At 34.9% G+C, this 23,682-nt stretch overlaps 8 protein-coding genes across 8 annotated transcripts; 3 read left to right on the top strand and 5 right to left on the bottom strand.

Moving 5' to 3' along the window:
* Positions 1 to 1,016: 1,016 nt before the first annotated feature.
* RO3G_04233 (uncharacterized protein) lies at positions 1,017 to 2,384 on the bottom strand (the record flags this gene model as incomplete). Its single annotated transcript, XM_067658823.1, has 5 exons — positions 1,017 to 1,270; positions 1,321 to 1,621; positions 1,746 to 1,772; positions 1,903 to 2,095; positions 2,149 to 2,384. The coding sequence occupies 5 exons, from the start codon at positions 2,382 to 2,384 to the stop codon at positions 1,017 to 1,019; spliced, it is 1,011 nt and encodes a 336-aa protein (XP_067514924.1).
* A 4,335-nt stretch (positions 2,385 to 6,719) lies between these two features.
* Positions 6,720 to 9,975, top strand: RO3G_04232 (uncharacterized protein; the record flags this gene model as incomplete). The annotated part of the gene is made up of 4 exons (XM_067658822.1): positions 6,720 to 7,276; positions 7,335 to 7,481; positions 7,535 to 8,980; positions 9,063 to 9,975. 4 exons carry the CDS (start codon positions 6,720 to 6,722, stop codon positions 9,973 to 9,975), a joined length of 3,063 nt encoding a protein of 1,020 aa, XP_067514923.1.
* Positions 9,976 to 12,032: 2,057 nt separating this feature from the next.
* Positions 12,033 to 12,711, bottom strand: RO3G_04231 (uncharacterized protein; the record flags this gene model as incomplete). The annotated part of the gene is made up of 3 exons (XM_067658821.1): positions 12,033 to 12,238; positions 12,332 to 12,368; positions 12,628 to 12,711. 3 exons carry the CDS (start codon positions 12,709 to 12,711, stop codon positions 12,033 to 12,035), a joined length of 327 nt encoding a protein of 108 aa, XP_067514922.1.
* A 1,135-nt stretch (positions 12,712 to 13,846) lies between these two features.
* RO3G_04230 (uncharacterized protein) lies at positions 13,847 to 15,157 on the top strand (the record flags this gene model as incomplete). Its single annotated transcript, XM_067658820.1, has 3 exons — positions 13,847 to 13,873; positions 13,929 to 14,224; positions 14,281 to 15,157. 3 exons carry the CDS (start codon positions 13,847 to 13,849, stop codon positions 15,155 to 15,157), a joined length of 1,200 nt encoding a protein of 399 aa, XP_067514921.1.
* Positions 15,158 to 15,447: 290 nt separating this feature from the next.
* Positions 15,448 to 16,818, bottom strand: RO3G_04229 (uncharacterized protein; the record flags this gene model as incomplete). The annotated part of the gene is made up of 1 exon (XM_067658819.1): positions 15,448 to 16,818. The coding sequence occupies one exon, from the start codon at positions 16,816 to 16,818 to the stop codon at positions 15,448 to 15,450; it is 1,371 nt and encodes a 456-aa protein (XP_067514920.1).
* Positions 16,819 to 17,191: 373 nt separating this feature from the next.
* On the bottom strand, positions 17,192 to 19,754 carry RO3G_04228 (uncharacterized protein; the record flags this gene model as incomplete). Its single annotated transcript, XM_067658818.1, has 3 exons — positions 17,192 to 18,511; positions 18,707 to 19,648; positions 19,704 to 19,754. 3 exons carry the CDS (start codon positions 19,752 to 19,754, stop codon positions 17,192 to 17,194), a joined length of 2,313 nt encoding a protein of 770 aa, XP_067514919.1.
* A 501-nt stretch (positions 19,755 to 20,255) lies between these two features.
* RO3G_04227 (uncharacterized protein) lies at positions 20,256 to 20,755 on the bottom strand (the record flags this gene model as incomplete). Its single annotated transcript, XM_067658817.1, has 3 exons — positions 20,256 to 20,289; positions 20,470 to 20,572; positions 20,644 to 20,755. 3 exons carry the CDS (start codon positions 20,753 to 20,755, stop codon positions 20,256 to 20,258), a joined length of 249 nt encoding a protein of 82 aa, XP_067514918.1.
* Positions 20,756 to 22,005: 1,250 nt separating this feature from the next.
* RO3G_04226 (uncharacterized protein) lies at positions 22,006 to 22,541 on the top strand (the record flags this gene model as incomplete). Its single annotated transcript, XM_067658816.1, has 3 exons — positions 22,006 to 22,009; positions 22,219 to 22,408; positions 22,511 to 22,541. 3 exons carry the CDS (start codon positions 22,006 to 22,008, stop codon positions 22,539 to 22,541), a joined length of 225 nt encoding a protein of 74 aa, XP_067514917.1.
* Between the last annotated feature and the right edge of the window lie 1,141 nt (positions 22,542 to 23,682).

Here is a 23,682-nt window from a genome sequence, read left to right as displayed (position 1 = left end):
ATAAATCAAAAGGTTTAGCTATTTGATTGAAGCATTTTGTTAATCGTTTATTGGTCTTGTTGCTATTATTATTGGAGTATGCCAGCTACTCTATTTTTACATTGGCTCGCAATTATATAAAGAGTTTGGGTATAAAAGACAGAATTGGTTATATTCATGTGTTGCTAAATAACGTATTCACTAAAGCTGGAAAATCTATAAAACGATTGGCACTGATTCAGAAATAAGAAGTAAATTAAAGAAAAAACCATGCGAAAAAGCTAATACAATTTCCATAGACATGTATAGGTGGTATCAGATCTTTTTTAACTATTTTGAAACTTAGTTTTTTCTTCTTCTTTGGCTAATCTATACAATATCTTGTGCTGGTACTTGAACCAGAGGCTAACGAGTTCCCTTTAACAGTGATTGCACTTCTAATAGCCTGTTTGATCTTGTTACTGGCTGTTTATGCAGTAAATGGATCATTTTTTCTTGTAGGCAATGAATTTCTTATGCTTCATAGGTGAAACACGAACCAACATGGCTAATAAGTCTTCTCTTTTTAGGTACGTGTGCAGGCGTCGCTTGCTTTATTTTTAAGATGTATCGAATCTATGATTCCTTATAGACATACAAATATATATATGTTCATGGCTTTTTTACATTTTTTTGGTAAGTCGATAATAGGAGTCTGTTATTAGCTAATATCGTTTTCCATAGGGAGTATATCGTTAGCATTTGTTACCTTAACAATTTTAGCAACAATTTGCTTTTAAATTTTAGTAGAGGATTATGACCTCATTGTAAATATGATAAATATATATGAAATGTATTTAGCATACAAAGCTGATAGTAATTTTCAAATGTCATAAATCATCATCACCTGAAAAATTTAATGAACGTACTCTTTCGCTAGATTAACTTCTTTAATACCAATTTTTTGCACCTGTAATATATTCCCCCCTCTTTCTTTTATCATCTCAATAAGTTTACTATTACTACTATTATTTTTTTATTATAAAAAAATGACTTTTTTATGACCAAACATCCCAACTAGCCTTCTTCTTTTTTGCTTCTTTAACATGTTGAATCCATCTTGGTAAGCAAGTGTCATAGTTTTGATCATGATCAATGCTTTCTTTGGTTGTACCTTGAGGACATTCACATCTACAGCCAATGCCTTTTGAAGGTAATGGGCAATGTCTATAAAGATCGTGCTGATATCCGAAATCCTCAAAATAATGAACTTCATCTGTCTCTAAGAATAATCCAGCAGCCAAAGAATGAACTAAAAAGGATAATAAATGAAAACAGAATATAAAATATACAAATGCTTACCAGGTGCATCACCCCACCGCTCATAAAAAAAGTTACCAGTTTGATCTAAATAATGAAAGAAATCACGATATTCAGGGCTTCTCCAAAGATCAAGCGAAGCAATTTCAAAGTTTGACCAAAAATGACATAAATTAAAGTCACCAGTATTCTTGTCTACAAAATAAGGAAAAAGCAAGTTGCTTTTTTCAGACGAGATATCAATTCGTCTTGATTTGGCGTAATCCAAGACGTATTGCCACAAGGTAGGGATGGTTTCTTTTAATTCCAACAAGGTAACAACAAATCCATATTTTTTGTTATGCTTTTCCATGTAAAGAAAAGGGTCATAAGTAATATCACAATAGTATCGGATACCAGGCTCTACACGCCAATACCAATCAAATCTAAAGAAGCATATATGCATTAATTCAAGTGTTACATTTTACGATATTAAATGATATACTATAACTCGTCTAATAAAGGATGGTCAAAAAAGAATCCAGACTGGAATCGACACATGTGATGATAGCTTTCCAATTCACCATAAAAAACTTGGTTCCGTCCCATTTCTGCTCGCTTCTCTGCTGCCAAGGTTTTGTTTACCCAAGAAGGATAACTCCAATGACGTTCAGGTACTAGACCAAACCTCAAATCTGCATTGGGTGCAGCTTTTTTCATAGCATCTTTAAATTCATCGGTGAATGGTTCTTCATTTAAGAATACATAAGGGTATTTAAAGTTCTTGTTAAATCTATCTTCAAAATTAACCAAAGTTTCTGCAATGTCATTTTGTTCTCTACATGTTTCATATTAGATAAACAATATATACTTTTTTTTTTTCAAGCTTACTTGTTTCGAACAAGAATAACCATGGCTGCTTTGGCCTTCTTTGCAGGTGGATTTTTTACAAGTTGTTTTTGTGGAAGACAAGCAGCTTCATCATAATCCGTAAAATAAGCAACTGGTTGTAATTGTTTTGATACTTTTGGATGATTTGCAATTTGATACAAAAATATAAAGACAGACACAAATATAACAAGAAGTACTGGCTTTCTTGAAACCGACAGAATCGGGAAAGCTGGCATCAAATAAGTTAGTTACAAGAGTTATAGAAAAAAAAAAAAAAAAAAAAAAAAATAAAAATAATTGACAACATGGGAAAAAAAAATCGGAGTGTGTAATCGGACCAAACCTTTTCTCTTCACTTTATTCTGGAATTATTGGTATGCTTTTGAGAAAAAAATTCGTTCAAGTAAAATAGAAAAAATGGTACAAAAGTAAAAATAAGTTTAATGTAGAAACAGGAATAAGAATAATATCAAGAATGAGTACATGTAATAAAAGAAAAAAAATTAGCAAGTAGAAAATAGATAATATATTAATACATGGTATTTACCAATAACTCGAAACCTACATTCAATAACAAGAGGTGCAACAACCGAATGTTATTAAGCAAAGTACCAAGTTATTTAAACCCAAAAGCAATTTAGTGATTACATAACTTGTCACATCAATAAACTTGAGCTTTGTCTCATAAAAAATTTTCTGAAGGTGTACGAATGATTTGTGAAAATAGTGTATACCAAATATACTTCTCACTAGTGTATCTTACACTTGACTCCATCCACTCTTTCCACAGCATTTTTACCCTTGAACCCAAAAGGGCTTTTTAGTTACCAATCTCCCTTCCTTTTGACCTGCCTCGGGCGGGAAAGATATAATATTATAATCGTGCACCCAATAGAGGTTTTAATAAAAATTTGTGTTTAAACGTATACCAAATATACAAAATATCAAAGTTTATAGCACTTGTGTATCATATTCTTCTTCCCAATTTGCTTATAGTAATATCAAGTTAATTATTAAATAAAACAATAGTATAATTGAATACGATTCTATATAGAATATTTAGGTAATACTTGAATAAATAAATATGAAGCAGACGGCGCAAAAGGTGCTCGTGTTTCTTGATTTCATTCATAAACAAAAAGCATTAAAAAAAGTTAATTTGGATATTATAGTACCAATCCCTTACAATGTCGAAATAATATATATGGCCTTGGTTGAAGTTGAATTCAAGCAAAATAATATCAATGACAAGAAAACGAGTATTCAGATAATGCACAGCTTTCCATGCACATGGAGTTCAATAAACAATTCTGATGTGAAATAATTAGTCGCAATAAGAGTTATATTCAAAAGTTCATTGAAATTGAAGTTGATATGAAGATTTAGAAATGGTTTTTATTTCTTAAATGCCTATATATCACTAAGCCCTTTTATATTTTTTGAATTTCAATTGCTTGCTTCTAGCTTTCAAGATTAAAGACAAAAGGAGGACTTTGGAAATAATTCTTTGATAGTCAAGTCTTTTTTTTTTTTTTTTTAAAAAAAAAAAAAGAAAAAGAAAAAAAAATTACTACCTTTGAAGGCTTTACATTCAGATGAAGGCCCAATAAAACGTCTTTAGCATGCTATTTTTGCCATTTACTCCTGAAAGCAACGAATTTACGTCATTTATAGTATTAAGGAGGATATCCAATTCATATGTATACAGCTATTAACAAATCCAGCAGTCTAATCATTAGTGAAACTAAAAATTATTTACCGGTAATGATGTTCAGTTTATCCTTTATTTTTTATATTTGTTGACCATCAAAGAGAAGAATTTTAAACCGTTCAAGCTCAGCATTGACATAACAATTTACAAATTAGCTTTAATTAAAGTAAAATCAGGTCAAAAGGAAAGAATGAGAAGGTAATAATGTTCTATCAACGTGGTTTGTTAATTAGCTTTGTTGCATGCTCTTGGGTATATTTTAAGCTGTCTTTTCTTCCTTTTTTATCTTTTCTGATTAACTTGATAATGCTTCATTTACTTCTATGGCTAACCTACTATATTCTATATTAACAACTAAGTATCATAATGTGTTTCTTGTTTGAGGAAATAATTTGAGGACTACAACCAAGATAAGAAGTTATATTGCTGAGAAAAGCTAATCTTGAAAAGATATTCTTGCAGCAAATAATGAAAGTGATGTGATAAAAATAGTAAATGATATAAACAAACCAAAGAAGTCTGGATAAAGATTTACTGAATTCACCGATCGATTATGTAGGAGTCCAATTACGACATTTTCAGTGTTACAAATCATACCCATAACAAGCAGAAAGCTTTAAGGTTTCGATTGAAAAATAACACTTTCATCCTCTAATAGATGTTAATATTTCATTCCTTATGGCTTTTCCTTTGTCTTCTACGCATTATGTCCATAATACTTTGTTTGTAGGAAACATTACTAACATTATTCTGGGCTATGCTTAGGATTTCTAACTTATCTTTTTTGTCTTTTGGACATGTTAATAGCTGCAATCTTTTACAGATATCTGCATTTTTGACCTAAGACGGGTATCATCTTCAATTAGTGAATCAGAAGCAAAGCATTGTATCAAAAAAAAAAAAGAGTGATACCAGGAATGATACATAATATTAACATGAGGTCGCTTCTAAAGCTGATTCCAGTTGATTTATTAATATTTTTCTTTACAATTACGACTTAATAACAGTTATACTATATATAGCCTTTGAACTCAACATCTCTATAGTAGCTTCAAATCAAAGGAATGTATTGTAGGTAAATTAATATTAATTTAGAGACGAAAACAATTGCACAGGTAATACGCCGAAAGAGGCTTCTACTGAGTAAATAAAATAGGGATCATAATTACCGACACAATGTGGTTAATTAGTCGGAAATGTAGCAGAATATATCAAGCATTCTTTTTAGCTCATATATTTGTGGTTAATGTCTCGAGGGCAATAAGAAAATATACTGCATGTATTGAGGCATCTGATAATTTTTTATGCAGAAGTATACTTTAGCAATAATAAGAAGCTACTGAAAGCATTCTCGTTTATTTGTTTATAGATATTAATAAAAGCACGAGGTTGAGCTAACAGATTGATAAGAATGATATATTAATTGTAAATTAGACAGAGTATAAGCACTATAATAGAATAAAAAAAAAAGTTACGGGTAAATGAAAAAGCAATTAAAGCATCCTACATCATAAATATAATACAAACTTAAAAGCAAGAGTAAAACAGAAAAGACTGCGTGATTGATCTTGCAATAGCTAATATGTTACTCGATTTCTTAAGAACGTAAATTGTAAACCTATATAATTTTTATAGCAACGGGGAGCTCTTGGTATATAGTTCTTGTAGTGAATTATACGAAAAGATTACAAAGAAATGCAGAAATTTGGATTAGTAGACACTAGAATTGCTATAAAAAAAAAACAAGCAAGTACGCGTATATTGAAAGATATATTAAAGCGCCATCTTCACTCATTAAAAGAGATTTTTTTAATAAAGAAATAACAAGTCGAACATGTTAATTAAAACTGAATAAAGAAATTATAGCATAATTTATCATTGGGCTCATAAGATTTATATATTTTTTGCTCTAGTCAGTATATTATAATCAGAAAATGTAAAAGTAATTTAGATACTGTCATTGTGTTTATTCACTGGAAATCTTAATTTGAGATTTATTGACTATTAAATTTTTTGTTTCATAGTAACCGTAACGATTCATATGAACTAATCACTAATGTTTAAATGAACTTATTACATGCACTGATGTAACTATTTAATGATAGAATGATTAACTTTTAATAATTTATCCGTAAAAGTGGTAATGAAATATCAAGAGGCATAATCACGGTTGTCGCTTTTGAAATTGAGGATATTGAGCATGCATTAAGTCATTAAATAGTTTTGCTTTAAATATTTTTCCAAGATTAATAGATCTGATATTCATTTTGTGAACAGATTTTCTTTACTTTTATAAGTACAGAAAGACTGTTGTATATATCAAATAAAGAAAAAGTTCATATGCAAAATTCTTTAAATAAATAAGCACAGAGTTTTAGAAAAAGGCTTGTAAAGTACGGAAAAGAATGAAAAGCATCATAAAATGACCTAAAATGGATAAAAAAACTTTCATGTATTTGAATCTCAAATACAGCCCATTCTTCATAAAATTTCATACTTTTAATCAATTTATATTCAAAATTATGTCCAGCTTACTGCTGTTAATATTAAGCTTGAAGCCATATTCAAACCAAAGCAAAATGCTGATCAACTTATATGAATCTCTTTAAAGAAGCCAAAAAAATATTCATCACACAGCATTACATCGTGTAACACGAAAAGTACAGAAAATGATTTTGCGTTAAATATTTTTCCTTTTCTAAGATCTTCGTTCATAAAATATTCAACCGAGACGATATACAATTTCTCAATAATTAATCAAGGTTTCTGGAAATATTTTACGCGTAAAAAAGGATATATAAAGCTAGCAAATTCTGCTGCTTCACTATCTCATTCATCTTTACTCATAATATTCATTTAAATGCCTTCAGCAACCCAATCTATCTCAGATCAATCCGCCATAGACTATTATAAAGCTTTTGTCAATTTCATAAAAATACAAAGTAAACTCTATGCTGATAATGTATTTGTTCGCTACCAAGTTAACAAGTGTTTCAAGACCTTAACTTACTCACAAGTCGACCATATCACTACTAATTTGGCTTGCGAATGGGCAAAACAAGTGGAAGGCTCTGATGTGATCTCTTACATAAGCGATCATAGTATAGACTACTTGCTTACCATGATTGCCCTGATGAAATTACGCTTTACTTTACTTGCTGTGTCTCCCCGTAATTCCGAAGCAGCTATCGTTAACTTACTGGAGAAAACAAATTCTAAAGTGTTCTTTACCTCACCAAAATATAAAGCTATTGCTAAGAGCGCTTCTGTCAAGATTGAAGGAGTTAGTCTCATTGTTGTCAATCCTTTTGATATTGAAGCTTTGTTGAATCAGCCTCTCAATGATAGACAGAATGAATTCATTGACACATCTTTTACTGAAAAGGATCTCGATAAACCTGCATTGATTATTCATAGGTATGCTTCTCCTCTCTTAAAAAAAATGCTGTGAAGCTTTACTGATTATTTATTTTAGTTCTGGTTCTACCAACTACCCTAAGCCTATATACCTTACTAACAGATATGTTCTTAATATCTGTGGTGTCTTCAAGCTTTACAAGGAACAAAATCCTCACTTAGATTTAGTTAAACAAAGCGATGTTTTCCTTATTTGTGTACCTCTGTAAGTTTTATGGAACAGTAAGCCCAAGCTAAGTTATGCTAACACATCACTAGCTGTCATGTATTTGGATTTTTCTGTACATTCTCTGTTGTTTATGCTGGTGCAAGCGTTGTCTTTTTGGAGAAGCTTCCCCCCTCTCAAAACGAAATCACTTATGCTCTGAAGCAAAACAATTGTACTTTGATGGCCGCTCCTCCTCTTGTTTTCGAACAAATGGTTCCTTATTTGAAAGAAACGAATGAATTTTCAGCAGCTCAAAATCTCAAATTTGCTATATTTGCTGGCGCTTCCCTCAAACGCGAGACAGGCGATTGGCTTCAGAAACACAATATCAACATCCGTAACGCTTATGGTACTACTGAAATGAGTGCTGGTATGTTTGCCAACTTGGATCCTAGATGTAAAAATTGGTATTCGCTTCGTCCTATTTGGAATGATCGTAGTGGCCAATCCTACTTCATCTTTGAGGATACAGATGAAGGATACAAGCATCTCTATCTCCGTTCTGATAGTCCTACTTTAGCTCTTAATGTATCAAACCGTGAAGGTGGCGGGTACAACAGTAATGATCTATTTTTAGAAGATTCCGAGTATCCAGGATATTTCAACTACGTAGGTAGACGAGATGACACTTTAGTTATGGAGAATGGTGAAAAGACAAATCCTGTGCCAATGGAAAATGCCATTCGTCAAAGTACTATAGTCAAGCAGGTTGCTGTTTTGGGCCATGCCCGCCAATGTACTGCAGCCCTTATTGAAATAGATATGGATTATGCTATGAGCTATGGTCCTGAAGAAATAATTTCTCTTGTTTATGAAGCTGTAGAGGATGCCAACAAAGAATGTCCTAGTCATAGTACTATTTTACCTCAAATGGTCAAGATCCTTCCTTTCAACAAGACTTTGCCTTCTACTGACAAAGGAACTGTAATCCGCAAGAAAGCTGAAGCTATGTATGCTGACTTGGTTGAGAAAATGTACAAGGATTTTCTCGAGGGCCCTGTCTACAATTCCAGCAGTGACAGTTCATCCTGGTCAGCTAAACAAACCGAGTCCTTCTTGGTCAAGAGTATCGCTGACGTGCTACATATGCCAGAGTTTGCCTTTAATGATCATGAGAGATCAGTGTTTGATTTAGGACTCAATTCCTTAACCGCAATTCAACTTCGAAATGCTATCGCAAAGCAATTTAAGAATGTTCCTCAAAACTTTTTGTTCCAAAACTCCACTATATCATCCATGCGACAGGCTCTATTATCTGACAGTCAAGTTGGCGCTGCCGAATTGGCAGAGATGCGCTACCAGCAAGCTCAAGAATTAGCCAAGTCTTATCTCGAGCGGGCCAACAAGGACTTTTCAGTAGCTAAAAATGACTATGAAGCAGAAAAAAAGGAGAAGGTCGTATTACTTACTGGAGCTACTGGCTCTCTTGGCTCTTTTATGCTTCGTGATCTGTTAAAAGATGCTACAGTCAAAAAAGGTTTATTGTTTAATCCGCGGTAAAGAGACTGAACTTCACACCCGATTAGTGAATGCGTTTACATCTCGCCATCTTGATTCTTCTTTATTAGAAACTGAAAGGATTGAGGTTTTGCCGATGCGTTTGACTGAACAGTACCTGGGTTTGACTAAAGAACGTTACGAGCAACTCAAGGAGAAAATCACAATTGTCCAACATTGTGCTTGGCTTTTAGATTTTAATATGACTATCGACCATTATGACAAGGAATGTATTGCTCCCTTCTACAACTTGCTCAAGTTTGCTTATCGTGAAGTCAACCCAATGCATGTCCATTTCATTTCTAGCGTGAGTGCCAGCGCTGCTTTGGGTTCCGAAATTGAAGAAAAGCCTTTACCATTTGACTCTCATGCCGCTATGCCTATGGGTTACGCTCAATCCAAGTTTGTTTGCGAAATTCTTCTCGGTTATCTTATGAAAGATAAAAATTTCCCCTGTTATATCGAGCGTGTTGGTCAAGTCTCTGGCGACTCTGAAAGCGGTGTCTGGAATACTTCTGAGCAGTATCCATTGTTGTTTGTTGCTGGTTCACTGATGCGCAAGATGCCCAAGCTTTCCACAGTGATTGATTGGATACCAGTTAACTATGCTTCTAGTGCTATTGTTGATATCATGCTTCGTACCGTCCATTTCTCTGCAAACATAGAGAGCTCTGTTTATCACATTGTCAACCCTCATCATGAAAACTGGACAGATATCCTCAATGCTATGAAATCCTGCGGCATGAAGTTTGATGTAGTTGAATCAGTTGAATGGGTGGATACACTTTCAAAAGATGATACCAACCCAGCGTTTCGTCTTATGTCCTTTTATGAAGACAGCTTCAAGAAAGATTTCAAGATGCCAATATGGCAAACAAAGAAGACTTGTAAACTTGCACCCATTCTTGCCAAGTCTCCAGTTGTTGATTCCAAGTTATTCAGCAAGTATCTGAGCCACTGGCAATCAGTCGGCTTTTACAAGCCATCTAATTAATCTTGGATTAATATTGATTCTGGCGTCATTTATAATGCATCATTAAATCCATTCAATAGTTCTCTTGTTTCCATAAATAAAAACTGTGTCCCTAATTTAAACTTTATATCAGATCTACATATGTTATATACATTACTTAGCACTTGAGTGTCTTCTTAGGCTAAGCATATTACATGAAATTTATTATTTCTAAGTAGGCTAGCTCTCTCTAAAAAAAAAAAAAAAAAAAAAAAAAATACTACAATGGCTTACTGTTCAAACAGTCTTCGAATCTAGAAGCTGAATATTAACAAAATCCTTGGCGATCGCACAAAAGGATTCTGCTGTATGCATCTTCACTTCTAGATGACAATATCTCTTCCTGCAAAAACTCTTTTCTTTTAAGCTTACTTTTACAAACTGTCCAAAACTGTCCAATTGGGTGGACCTCGGGAGTAAGCCGAAAGATAAACACAACAGTAGCAGTATATGGCCCGTAAGACTCAATGAGACTCATGATTTTTTTTACCTCCAACAAAATTTTATGAGGCAATTTCCTTTTCAAGTATTGCTGAATCCTATCACTTCAAAAAATGAGAGTACTTTCAAAGAAACTAAATTACTCACCTGTCGTATCTCATCTTAACGAATCCTAATATTGACTTATCAAAATCGAGCTTTTAACAGTGGAGAGTAATCACGCAAAGACAGATTCAAACGTCTAAAAGTTTGACATGATTTAAAGAGATAAGACAAAGTCAACGAAGCCATCAACAAACGATACTCATTCTGACTAATAGTTGTTGAGTTCAAAGTGCTTAAACTAGTTTATTGAGAAGAGGTAAAAGTATACAAGTGTGCGTTTTCCAGACTTTTTTTTACGTCTGCAATTATGGCTTTAAGTTGTTTAACACGTTCCTTCTCCTGTGTAGTCGCAGATTTTTAATGAATACAAATGGTGATATATCGTTAGAAGAGACTAAGGAAGAGCTGGCTAGAAATATTTTGCCATCCTCTTTTACAATAGCCTTTTGATCTATCATACCAGTTATGATATAGCCGAAGTTTACTAGTCTTTATCATTTTACTTTGTTTTGTTTTTCTTTGGGAAAATAAAGCATGATTTATCTATACAAGTAAAATCTAAAGCTTCATCTTGTGCCAACAGTATCAACGATGTTAACGTTGAAACTGAGAAAGGACTGAGAAAGAAGAACACTAAGACAATATTAAAGAGTAGAAACAGATATGAGGTACACTACATAAAGCTTTTTTTGTTGTCCAACATCAAACTAAAAAAAAAGTGTGATAAATGTTCAAACCCTGAGAAGGTAAATCTTATTTCAGGTTCCTTCTAGAAAGCTACAAAAGAAGACATCTCTTTGCTTCTTTGCTAAGCATATTGAAGAGGCAGATGTAGTTTTGAACTTTGATGTGAGAGTTACATTTATACCTTATCCTCTTTTTGGATAAGTTGCTTCAAGCAAATGTTAAAGAACAATCAATTTTTGCATCATAACTGACCTGATAAGATAAAAAATGATAAAACAGGGGTACGCGTCGTGTTCCAAGAAAAGAAGACATTTAAAAAGAGTGAATGGAAGACTTGTTTTGTTTATTCATCGTTTTTTTTCCTTTTAGTTTAAAAACAACATGCGTAAAAAAAAAAAAAAAAAAAAAAAAAAAAAAAAAAAAAAACTTATTGTCTCGCTCTCTGGTTCTCTTCTTTTGCTATCTGGTTCTCTTCTTTTGCTCTCTGGTCCTCTTCTTTCACTATTTGCTCTTTCATTTATGGACATGGTCATACTCCCGGCTTCATTAAACCTTTCTAAACAACAGTCAATTCTACACTGTCAACAAAACTATTGCCGTTCTCTTCTGAAAAGGAAGCAGAACTAGGCTGCAATCGATGATTGCTTTACTTTTCGGAGGCAAGCACTTTTATTCTTATTTTGTTTATGTCTTGATGACTGAGACTGACACTTCATATACCCTATCAGTATTACTTCAATTTATTTTATAAAATCAGTATCCTTGAGAATAGGGGTATTGTCCATAACAATGTAGCTGTTCTTCAATCATCCTTGCTGATACAAAATATCAACAGCCTTTGCAATGAATTTGTAGCATCTAGTTACATTTTCCCTTTTGACATTTTCTACAGACGAAGTACCATCTGCTATCTTTTTCTTCTTCGCAAGGGTTAGTTCCTTTGGTCTTCTTTGATGTTTGTTACACCATAAGGACAGATAGCACCCAAAACAATTACTGTTTTGATCCTTGTCTTGAGTATATATGCAAAAGTACAGCTCTCCTCATTTTTTTATCATGTTACAGAGCGCCTTACGATCATTTCTTTCTATTCATTTATTGATACATTCATAATTATTTTTAGCCATTAGCCTTGCTTTAATCTATTCCATAACAAAGAATAAGCAATACTATTGTAATGCTTTAAGAAAATTGGTAACCAAAATAAGTTATAAGTAATAGGACCTTTTTAATAGAAGAAAGATAATTATTCTTTGAGAAGCTGCATCTTGATGCAGAATAATCGCAACTTTTTACTATTTGGATTTTGGATCATGATTGATGACTTAATATTTGTTTAGGTATTCTATATTTTGACAATTTATTAACATGTGTTTCTGTTGAGTTATTTCAATATCATACTTTTGTTTCTCTACTCATAGTGTTACTGCTGAAACTGTTAATCAAAATGGTATTAATCAAAATGATGTTATGACCCAAAAACATTGTTATTATCAATTCTATGAACAAAGGAACAAAAACTATCTACTAATTTTTTTCTTTTGTTATATGTACTCATTATTGCTATTATTCTTATTCTATCTTTTGCACCAACTTTTCTTCCTGCTTCTACGCTAAATTTATTTTTAATTTTGCACAATTTTTACTTTATTTGCACGAATTTTTTTTTTTCTCAAAAGCACATCACTAATTTCGAAATAAAGTGTACCAGTTAATAACTCTATTACCTCCTAGATAACTCTCTCTGGCGCTGTTCATGCTTTACACATAACCTTACCAAAAACTATATAATATAGTACTTAAATATGCACCAAATAATGAGAATTGAAAAAGGCATATCAGGTCTTATCTTTTATTCTGAGTCAGTTTTTGAGCAAGCCGCTTAAGTCTCACTCTAATATTTCGCTTTGGACGACCTATATTATGTTCATTTTCACAAGAGATTGAATCTATACAACATGTTCATAACTCTCCTAGTTCTGATGGCCTGTCTGTTTCAGTCCTCCCTCTGTAAAGCTATTCTCCACGGTTTGCAGTCCGATTAGTTCATAGACGTATCTGATCTTTTTTGTATTGGCCCTAATAGAGATTCTTAGCTGTTTTTACTTATCTTATTTTTTATCTTTTACTTTTAAAATTGATCGAGTTTGGGTGGACAGATTATTCAACTACACGTCGATTTGGTTTAATAAATAAATTGAAATGCTGCACTTAGAAAATCTTGTTTCCGCTCTAATCGATCAGCTCTGCAGAATTGACCATTATGTCTAATCTCATCCAGCGAACATCAAGAACGTCTTCGCAGCTCTTTGTATTTTGGCTTTTTCTAGTCTTTCGCTGGTTTAACGCTTATCTGACTAGAACATATGATAATCCAGATGAATATTGGCAGGGACAGGAAATAGCACATTACCTGACATTTGGTTATGGCTATTTGACTTGGGAATGGCGAGAAAGAATTAGAAGTTTTGCACATCCCTTCATCATTGCTTTTGTTTATAAGCCAATTCAACTACTAGGACTTGATAATACAAATCTTCTTGTCTTCATGCCACGTTATATTCAATCTTCTTTAACTGCCGTTGCAGACTTTGCCATTTACTCTTTATCTAAACGGATCATGGGTAACGATGTTGCATTGCCTATGGTAAGCATATCATTCACATTTGAAAATATTGCTAACTTTTTGCCTACTACCTTAGTTGTTTACTACTTTGTGTTCTTGGTTTAATTTTTTTATGGCAGCTAGAACCTTATCAAACACAATGGAAATGATGTTGACAGTTGTTGCTTTAAATTACTGGCCTTTATCAGGCATTATTCATCTAGGAGACACAAAAAACTGGCTCAGAAGTTACCAGATTAGCTTAATTTTCGCTTCAATTGCTTGTATCATAAGACCTACGAATGCATTGATATGGATATATTTAGGTTCCCAGTTATTGATTTCATCAGGATCCAAAAGATTCATTGTAGCATTAAACGCAGCCTTTGTATGGTAAAAATCAATTCGACTCGATTAAAATAACCAATGCTAATGATATGTACATGTAGCTCAACTGTGCTGTTTATGAATATATTTATTGATACAACGCTTTATGAATATGATTGGTTTCAGGTGTTTAAAAACCCTATTTTTACGCCTTACCTTTTTTTCAAATTAAATGTTGTAAAAGGAATATCACTCTTTTATGGTGTACATCAGTGGCACTGGTACTTATCACAAGGCTTACCAGTGATATTAACCAGTATGATGCCATTTATGCTTTATGGGCTTTGCAAAATTTACGCTAAACCAAATATTTACAATCGTATGAAATCTTTACTATCCATGTCACTTTGGATAGTGTTCATATACAGCCTCTTGCCTCACAAAGAGTTCCGCTTCATATATCCTATTGTTCCTGTTCTACTCATGGTTGTTTCATATGGACTTGCCCAAATCCAATCTTCTGCATGGCGCAAACGTGCTTATATTTTTTTAATCCTTACTCAATTTCCTGTGGCTTTTTATCTTTCGCTTTGGCACCAAAGGGGTGTGATTGACGCTATGATGTGGCTACGCAATGAATCTCAGCAGAACAGAGTTAAATCGATTGGAGTACTCATGCCATGCCATTCTACTCCTTGGGAGTCCATCCTTCATAACCCAAATATACCCAAATGGTTTTTGACATGTGAACCTCCTCTTTCAGATAATTCCATAGATGAAGCAGACGAATTCTATCAAAATCCTATTCAATTCTTGAGGTCACATACAAATGACCGTATATGGCCAACGACTCATTTAGTAATATTTGACAATTTGCTTCCTAGATTATATCGGGATTTGCAATATTACGGGTACCAAGAATGCCAGAGATTCTTCAACAGCCACTTTCATGATGATAGCAGGAGAAAAGGTGATGTTGTCATCTTATGTCGCCATTAAGACAATCCTATATATAAAAAATCCATGCCCATACACGATTTACCACCCTCCTTTATTTTCTTGCAACATCATTCGACCATTCCCTATTTTTGTCTCTCAACTGTTTGTTTCTGTGTCGCTATAATAATAAACAAAAGACAAATGGAAACAGAGCATAATATATGTCATTGTGTTATGGTATAAATACTAAATATAAAGAAGAGCAAAAAAGTTATAGGATATAAATACATAAAGAGAAATAAACAATTAACAAAAAACAAGGGGATTGCTTATTTAAAGAAAAAAAAAATCTACAAATGTGTACCGCTAGCATCATCTGGATCGGTTATCCAAATACAGCCAGAGGAAGAGATATAATCAGACAGATCTTCGAATTCTTCCGAAGTCACCCAGCGTCTCCAAGCTTCTTCATATCCTCTTTCTAAATTTCGAGTCCACCGCAAGGTATCGAACAAACGACACTGTTCGCGTGATAAAAACAATCGTTTTCGCAAATCCATCAAAGCTCCATGACCTCGACGTTGAATGATATTTGAATTAGGTAAAGACTGATAGGTATAAGACAAGCTGGTCGCCAATTCCACTGTTCTTGTTTCATATTGTTGCTCGTTCATCACAATCATCTCCTTACCAAACCCAGTGGCCATAGCAATGCTTGCGCCCACACGAGAGCACATTTTATGTAAGTATTTTGGCCAAGTGACGATAGGTGTACCTGACCACAAGATATCAGCAGCCGTTGTGTGTGCATTACACTCAGGTGTATCCAAAAAGATGTCTGCAATACGGCCACGATGGATATGGATATGTTTTGGTGCCACATCAGTAAATACCACGCGCTGAGCAACCTGTGGTCCAGCCCATTCAGCTGCACAGCTTTTTAAATGATGTTCACCAGCAGGTGGAAATCTGAGTAACCAGAGAATTGAGTTGGGTATCCTTTCTAAGATGCGAAGCCATAGTCGAAACGTTCCCGGTTCAAGTTTGTAAAGCTGATTGAAGTTTGCAAAAATGATTACATCATCTGGAAGGTTTGGAAATACTTCATGGCGCATCTTCCAACGCTTTTCTTCTTCTATTGCCCATAGCAATTCTTTGTCTGCTTTTAAACTGTACATATCTGTTGTTGTTGATGACTGATCATCTCGAAAACCTTGCTTGTGGTCATTAACAAAGTATGAGTGCGGCATGTAAATAAATTTCTCCGTATACATAAAATCATTTGTATCCTCCTCAGGATCAATATCACCTTCAAAGTCACCATTTAAATTTTGATCTGTTTGGGCCTTTTTTCTTTGACGCCATACCTCACCACTGACCATCTCTGGAGGACAGACGATCGGATCGGCAATGATCCAATCACACCAGCCACCACCCAAGGTACCAGCAAATCCCATAAAGGAACATTGAACAGGACAGGGACGTGCAGCAAAGATTTCATTACGTGCCCCTTTGGTATACCCATTCAGATTGATCAAAACGTGAATACCGTCTGCAAGGATTTTTTGAATTACTTGTTCATTTGACCAGCTCGAAACATCTATAAAGTTCTCAGATTCTTTTTCAATCTTTTGGCGATAGGGCGAGTTGTCTGTTGGTGTGGTCGCATAGCAAAAGACCTGGTATTTCGACTTGTCATGGAACCCAAAAACTGATTGCATCAAATGTGATAAAGGATGATTGTTAAAATCAGAGGATACATAGCCAATTTTGAGCCGCGGTGATGGAGGTGGAGGTGGCGGATAGACATGTGGAGGTAACCAAGATGAGTTTAATGCTACGTGAGAGATGCGTAGCGCATTTCGATGAGAGATGAGTCTGATTTGCCGAGCGGTTAGCGGATAAGTAAATGTGTGAAATGGCAGAACGGATGGTACGGGTGGAGGAGGAAGATTGGAAGGGACTAACGGTCGAGCATATTTCTGTGTTAAGTCTGGCGTCAAACTAATCCTCTCTGGTTCGGCGGATAGGTGTTTAGTAGTACTACCATATACTTCAATATACCAGCTATGTTGGAGTCTTCTTATGATTCTTTCAATCAATCGAAATGAGCCATCCACCTTCATCCCGTTTACAGCTGTTGCTGTTGTGTTCTGTATAGTACATCAAGCGAGATCGCCACAGGTTTGTTATTTTTTCTATGTTACCCTTATCCAACAGATGCTGCTTTGTACAAATTAGCAACTGTTCTACCAAATGCTCACCTATCGTCTTTGTTGAGCCTGCCTTCACAGGTAATTTTAATACACCCGCACCCCAAATGGCGCCCTCATCCAGTTGCTTTTCAACGATTTCCACTACGCGACCAATCCATCCCGAGCGTGAGTTATTAGATGAGGGAATGAAATAATTTCCAAATTGATCCACGCCAGGTTCACTCCCAACACTACCGCGTCCATGCCAATCACAGATGGCATTTAATGAATTTGCTAGACCACAAACGGCGTCTACAAAATTAGGATTGACTTCGACTGCACGACGATACCACTGAACAGAGTCTTGTACACGTCCCATATCCTTAACAGCATTGCCGAGATTGGCAAGAGCTACATCGAATCTTGGATTATACTCAACTGCCTTTTCGTACATGCCCACCGCCTCATTCAAATGCCCCATATCTTTCAAAAGCGACCCCAAGTTGGTATAAAGGTGAGGGTGGTGTGCATCAAGTTGAAGACCATACATATAATATTGCATAGCAAGCATTGTACCTGTTAACGGTGGTGTTGAAGCAGAATCCAATCGGACAGCAGACAGGGCGACAGCACCAGGTATGTTGCTTAAAATAATACCCAAATTGTTGGCGGTAGAAGGACTTGGGTTGAGTGCTAGACTGAGGTAATAAAGCGGCAATAAAGTGGATAGTGTAGGAGGTGTACGAAACGAACTGGCAGAGGCAGCAGCGGTGATCAAGACGGGCGTGGTAGGATTCATAATATCTTGAAACAATTTGGCCAATGTTAAAAGAATGGTTGCCGTTGTTTGGTTTGTTTGTTGAACAGCAGAAGTCAGTTCTGTACCCAAATTATTGTTCGTCTTTGAAGTAGTAAAGTTAACATTGCCTGGTAAGATACCATTGGAAGCAGGAAAAACGATATGCAAAAGACGAACGGCTTGATCAGGTTGCAGGAGTATCAGAGGTACTGAGTTTGCATCAGAAGTGGAAAGCATACCACCATTTGAACATGCAAAAGCAATGAGACTGCAAAGGCTCAAGTAAGCAATACCATCAAATGCAAGTTCAAGGCCCTTTTCATACTCTTTTTGTGCTCCCTGAATATCACCCAAAGCATATTTCAAATTCCCTTTGGCATAAAACAAGTTTTGAAGTCGAGGCAACTGATAGGGTGGAAGCTGTTTAGGTATTTTGATAGGCTCTGTTGGCGTTGTTGTATTATAAAAATACTTTTCTACAAATTCGCAAACGGCCAACGCCTCCTCATATCTTGGATGCTCTGTTGATGATTCCGCTTGTTTGTCATCTATCTTTGCGCACAATACGCCTACCAGGTTTTCCACAGCATCCCAATAGCCTGGCCGCAATTTTACAGCTTGATACCACCATCTCTCTGCTTCTGCTGTTTTACCCATCGTCTTAAGTGTAGTACCAATATTGCTCATGGCTTCGACGTAATTTGCATCATGCTTTAAAATAAGTTGGTTGTACTGCAGCGATGATGCATAATCTTGATAAGAGTAATAAACACATGCCAATAGTAAAATAATGGGTAAATGAGTGGGAAATGCATTGTGCAGTGAATGCAATAAAGGTAATAAGTATGGATTCTGGGGTGCAGTTGAATAGAGGCTGTGAGAAAACTGAAGTAGACTTTCACGCCATTCATCCGCTGAACTTGAGTGAATTATCTGGGTAGGTACTTCAGGATAGACAACACCCGAAGAAATTACAGTGACAGAGGCAGCAGCAGCCGCTGCAGCTGCACTAAGGTATGGGTTGGATACTGTTACAGCATTTAGACTGCCAGTGGAGTGAGCAGGAAATGACAGTTGTGGCTGGATCATGCTGGAGTTTGAGAAAGAGCGTCTAGTTCTATGTATAAAGTCGCGATTAATGGGATGTTGCTGCTGTTGTTGATTAAAAATGTATTGCTGCTGTTGCTGTTGTTGAAGTAATTGTTGAGAATATGAATGATTATTTTGTTGGCGTTGTCTCTGATAATCTTGTTGAACGCGACTAGAGAGATATTGTCTACGTTTTGGATCGTAATAATGATTCACCCAGCCACTTTCAAAATAGTAGCTTGACAAAGTGGGCGATTGTGGAGGAGCCATAATTGGAGGAATAAATTGAAGTGGTTGTTGAGGATGTTGTTGTTGCTGTTGCTGTTGTTGCTGCAATGTTTGACGCTGCTGTTGTTGATTTTGGATGCTAATGCCGGGATATTGGTGGTTATTTAATAATGCTTGCTGTAACGTAGGGGACATTTCTTGAAAGTATGCAAATGCTGCCGAGTCGTCATGACTATAAAACTAAAAGAAAAATACATGTAAGCGCATGTTTTAGGCAAGTAAAAAAGCATATTACAAAAGGTATGCTACCAAACATCTGCTGATTTTGATCAATATATCCTGCCATTGTAAAGAAGAAGGGGTATACAATAATTATTTATTATAAAAAAAAAAACTTTAAAAAGGTCACACAACATATTTTATCATTTTAGCTTCCATTTGCTTTTTTTTTATACAGTGAACGCAGCATCAAATTGCGGGTTTAAAAAAATTAAAGTGCAGGAAGTGAAATACAACTGTTGCCGAAGCGAAGGACGAAGAAGTGGTACAAGCTCTCTGAGTCACGCTTTATTTTCAGTATAATAATAAAAAAGAATATGATTTCCCCCTTTTTCCCTAGATCTTTCAAGCTAAGCTACATATCATAATTCATTTTTTTTTTTTCTAGGGCGGGTACATAAACATAAATTTATATGAGTTAAAAAAGTCTTCGATACCAGGGCCGGGTCTGTACCACTTCTTCGTCCTTCACTTCGGCAACAGTTGTATTTTTTTGGTATAAATAAAACTTGAGTATTATTGAATATCTACCAAGCTTAATGATGAATATAGAATAACAGTGAAGTATTTAGACTTTTCTGGATCTTTGAACTGGTTTTGATCTACAATCAAAAGATGATAAAATTGTTGGATCATTCAACACATCCTCTCTCTTGAATTCGTGAAATTTGTTGTCATAAAGTAATACGTCAATTATGACTGTCGTTAGTTTTTTGTGAACACTAGCAAAGAGTATTAGAAGTGCGACTAAAGCTGGTTTGTCTGTATGCAATTTAACTTACTTGAAGAAGTTTTGTAAATCGCCTATATTTGTAGATAGTCCTGCGAAATCTATGGCTACAAGGCAAGCTTCTGTTTCAGATGAATTGATGTATGAAATCATCGCTAAGAAAAATATTAGTATTACTCATGTTGTTGATAATTATTCACATGTTTACAAATATAATACGTCTTACATTGTGTGTCTCCATCTACACCTGTCAACTCATTTACCAAATCAGTGTTGCCATTCATATCTCTTGAGGAAAAATTAGCGTCGGCCGAACAAGACCATGACACAAAGACCATGTCACATAAAGATCTTTCTTTTAAGCACTGCACCATGCTATTTATAAGTATCTTTCTGTTTTGTTCATCATTGCTACCAATAGACTACCTAGCATATCCAATGATGGTGCGTCCTTGTTTTTTTAAAGAGTTTATGTAGTTTTGATAGCGTAGAATAGAATTAGCGATGGTTTCTACAATACCCTCTAACAATAGAGAATAAATAATGGTAATTCTTCAAAATGTCAATAGTGTGTTACCTCTAATTCATTTTTCATTACATAAAGTTTCCTATAGCGCTTATTCGACCCTCGACTCCTTTTCCTAGTAAATGGCACGCCCATAAAATCAATCTTTCTTTTAGAACACCAAGCTACAAATGCTATCTCAGACTTCTTGCTCATGCATTCAGTTCTCGAAATGACTGACTCGTAAATTTCTTTGTTTCCAACTTCTTGAGGGCAATAGACAGCTTCATTTTGAGGATTGGTAGTTTTATAAACCTCATTCAGAAACATGATTACTTGTCGTTCTGAAACTGAATTAAAATTTTAGCGTCAAAATATGATGAATAACATATAATCTTTCAATGTTTACCAAGTTCAGATTTCGCTTCTTCTGCTTCCTTAAGTTCCAGAGCTGAGTATTCAGTTAAGTAGCGTTTAAAAGCTGTGGGATCATTCCGAATTACACTCAAATACACCAGAATAGGCCGCTTAGGATCATTTTCATAACACACATCGAAAGAGCCAAATTCTTCGATCTCTTTTGACAATCTTGCTGCATTTTCTTTGCTGTAATCTTCACAAAAGAACCTACAGATGTGACAGTTGCTAATTTGTATATTATGTTTAGTTTCGCTATACGGTGAAGTTATAACAGAAACCAATTAATAGAAGACTGTAAAAGACTATTAATGTACAATAACAACAAGATCAACAATTAAACTAGTTCTTGACTTCAATTGCTTGAACGTGCAAAAATAATATATTCGGCAGCCAAAATTAAATTTAGCGGGAAGAAAGCCTTTTGTTTATTACTTTACGACAATAGATACTTTGAAATAACGCATTAGAATAAGGTAATTAGGGAAAATGTACAATTATGAAGGGTATTGTGGTGATTTTGATTAATAAAGTAAATATATCAATTGAATATCCATTTTCATGCTGATTCTTTTGGTGTTCTTTTCTGTCTGGTGTGCTGGCACATTGGGTGAACAATGCGTCCAGAGATCGTCTTCTTGATGTATCCTGTGAGGGTAGAAAATAATGGGTAAGAAAAATAATGTCGGCCAATTGTGACTTCCATTCATTCAGTTCCCGATGCGGTGAAGCTGATTATTTTCCTTTCCTCTTATTTCCTTTACATTTTCTTTAATAACGTCTGTTAGAGTTATCCAACCACACCGAAAAGCATACCATTAGAATCGCCATGAAAAGGAGCATCTTTTGAATACAAAATAAACTTTAAAAATCAAAAAGGAATCAAAGGCGACTCCCGACCAAAATACGTCTTCGTCAGATGGCTTGATCACGAGTTATGTTCATCTGATGTTGGAATGAAAAAGCAGATTAATTGTTTAATTCTAAAGCTAGTTGAAGCTGGTTTACTGAACCCGGTTCACTACCGACATTTTCCAAATACAATTTTAAACGGCAACATCGGCAACAGGTAAATACACAGGTTGCTGAAGTGAAGGATGAAAAAGCGGTACAAGTTCTCTGAGCCGCGCTTTATTTTCAATTATAATATATAGTAAATTTTTTTCCCCAGTTCCATTTCACCCCTAGATCTTTCAAGCTAAGCTATATTCTAATTCAACTTTTTTTTCTTCTTTTTCAACAAGAATTGGAGCAGGCACGTCCTGCAGTTTGATTTCGCAGAAATCTGCAAATTGATTTCACAAAAAACAGCACTCTGATTTTTGTGAAAGCCGCAAATCGAGAATTGAGAAAACCGCATTTTGAGATTTCACTTCCTGCACTTTAATGCTGCGTTCACTGTAGATGTACAGTCATTCCAAAAAGCAAAGTCGCTGATTTTGAAGTGAAAGTCGGGCAAAAAAATTTGTTGTTCGGTTGATCCAAAAATAAAGTCGATACTTACTGATGTTTACTTTTACTTGTCGCTTCAATAAATTTCATTTTTTTCATTAAAAATCATATTGGCATTTTATTTTTGAAGATTTAAAACAAGAATGGAAAGAAGAGAATTTCAATGCTTCGATGAGGACGATATCGAGGTAAGAGATGGTTTTCGTTTTTTAGGCAATGATTTGCGTTCGTTTTGCACATACACATATGGAAGTATCGAGGGGATAGGATGAAGCTAGTTCATTGGTATTTCTATTAATTCATAAAGACACACTAATGAGAGCATGTCATCCAGGTGGGTAATAATTGATACAATATCTCTTTTCACCAATGGTATCTTGATCGACGTAACTTCCAGGAATATAAAAAAATCAGCACGGGGAAGCATGTAATAAAATGTAACGAGTGATCCTAAATAGCAAGAACATAAAATTAGCATGAATAAGCTCATTTCCAATACAGTAGGCCCATTACCAATCGTTTGGAAGCAAATAATTCCATTCAGATTATGACTTTCAATTGCATTTCTTCCAAATATTGCTAAGCGATAAAAATCCAAGACCTTCAATGTGTCATTTGCTTTTTCAATCTTGATTTCTCCAAAACAACTTGAATATGCATATTGATATCGTTCATAAACATCGACTATGTAGTCAGGTCTTTTGCCAGTGGCATCATCAACTTCAGGAAGAGTGTTTGAGCTCAAAAATCAGATCAAAAAATGTTAAGAAAAAAATTGGTCATAATTTTTGACTTTTACCAGTGAGACACCTTATTGTTGCAAGCAGTGGAGAACAAACTTTGCATGACAGGATGGACATATGACGCCGCCAAATGGTTTTCAGAAATTGT

Source organism: Rhizopus delemar, genomic scaffold (assembly GCF_000149305.1).
Source record: "Rhizopus delemar RA 99-880 supercont3.3 genomic scaffold, whole genome shotgun sequence".
Classification (NCBI taxonomy): Eukaryota; Fungi; Mucoromycota; class Mucoromycetes; order Mucorales; family Rhizopodaceae; genus Rhizopus; species Rhizopus delemar.
Note: the sequence above shows the minus strand (reverse complement) of the source record. Positions and strands in the feature narration are given on the sequence as shown.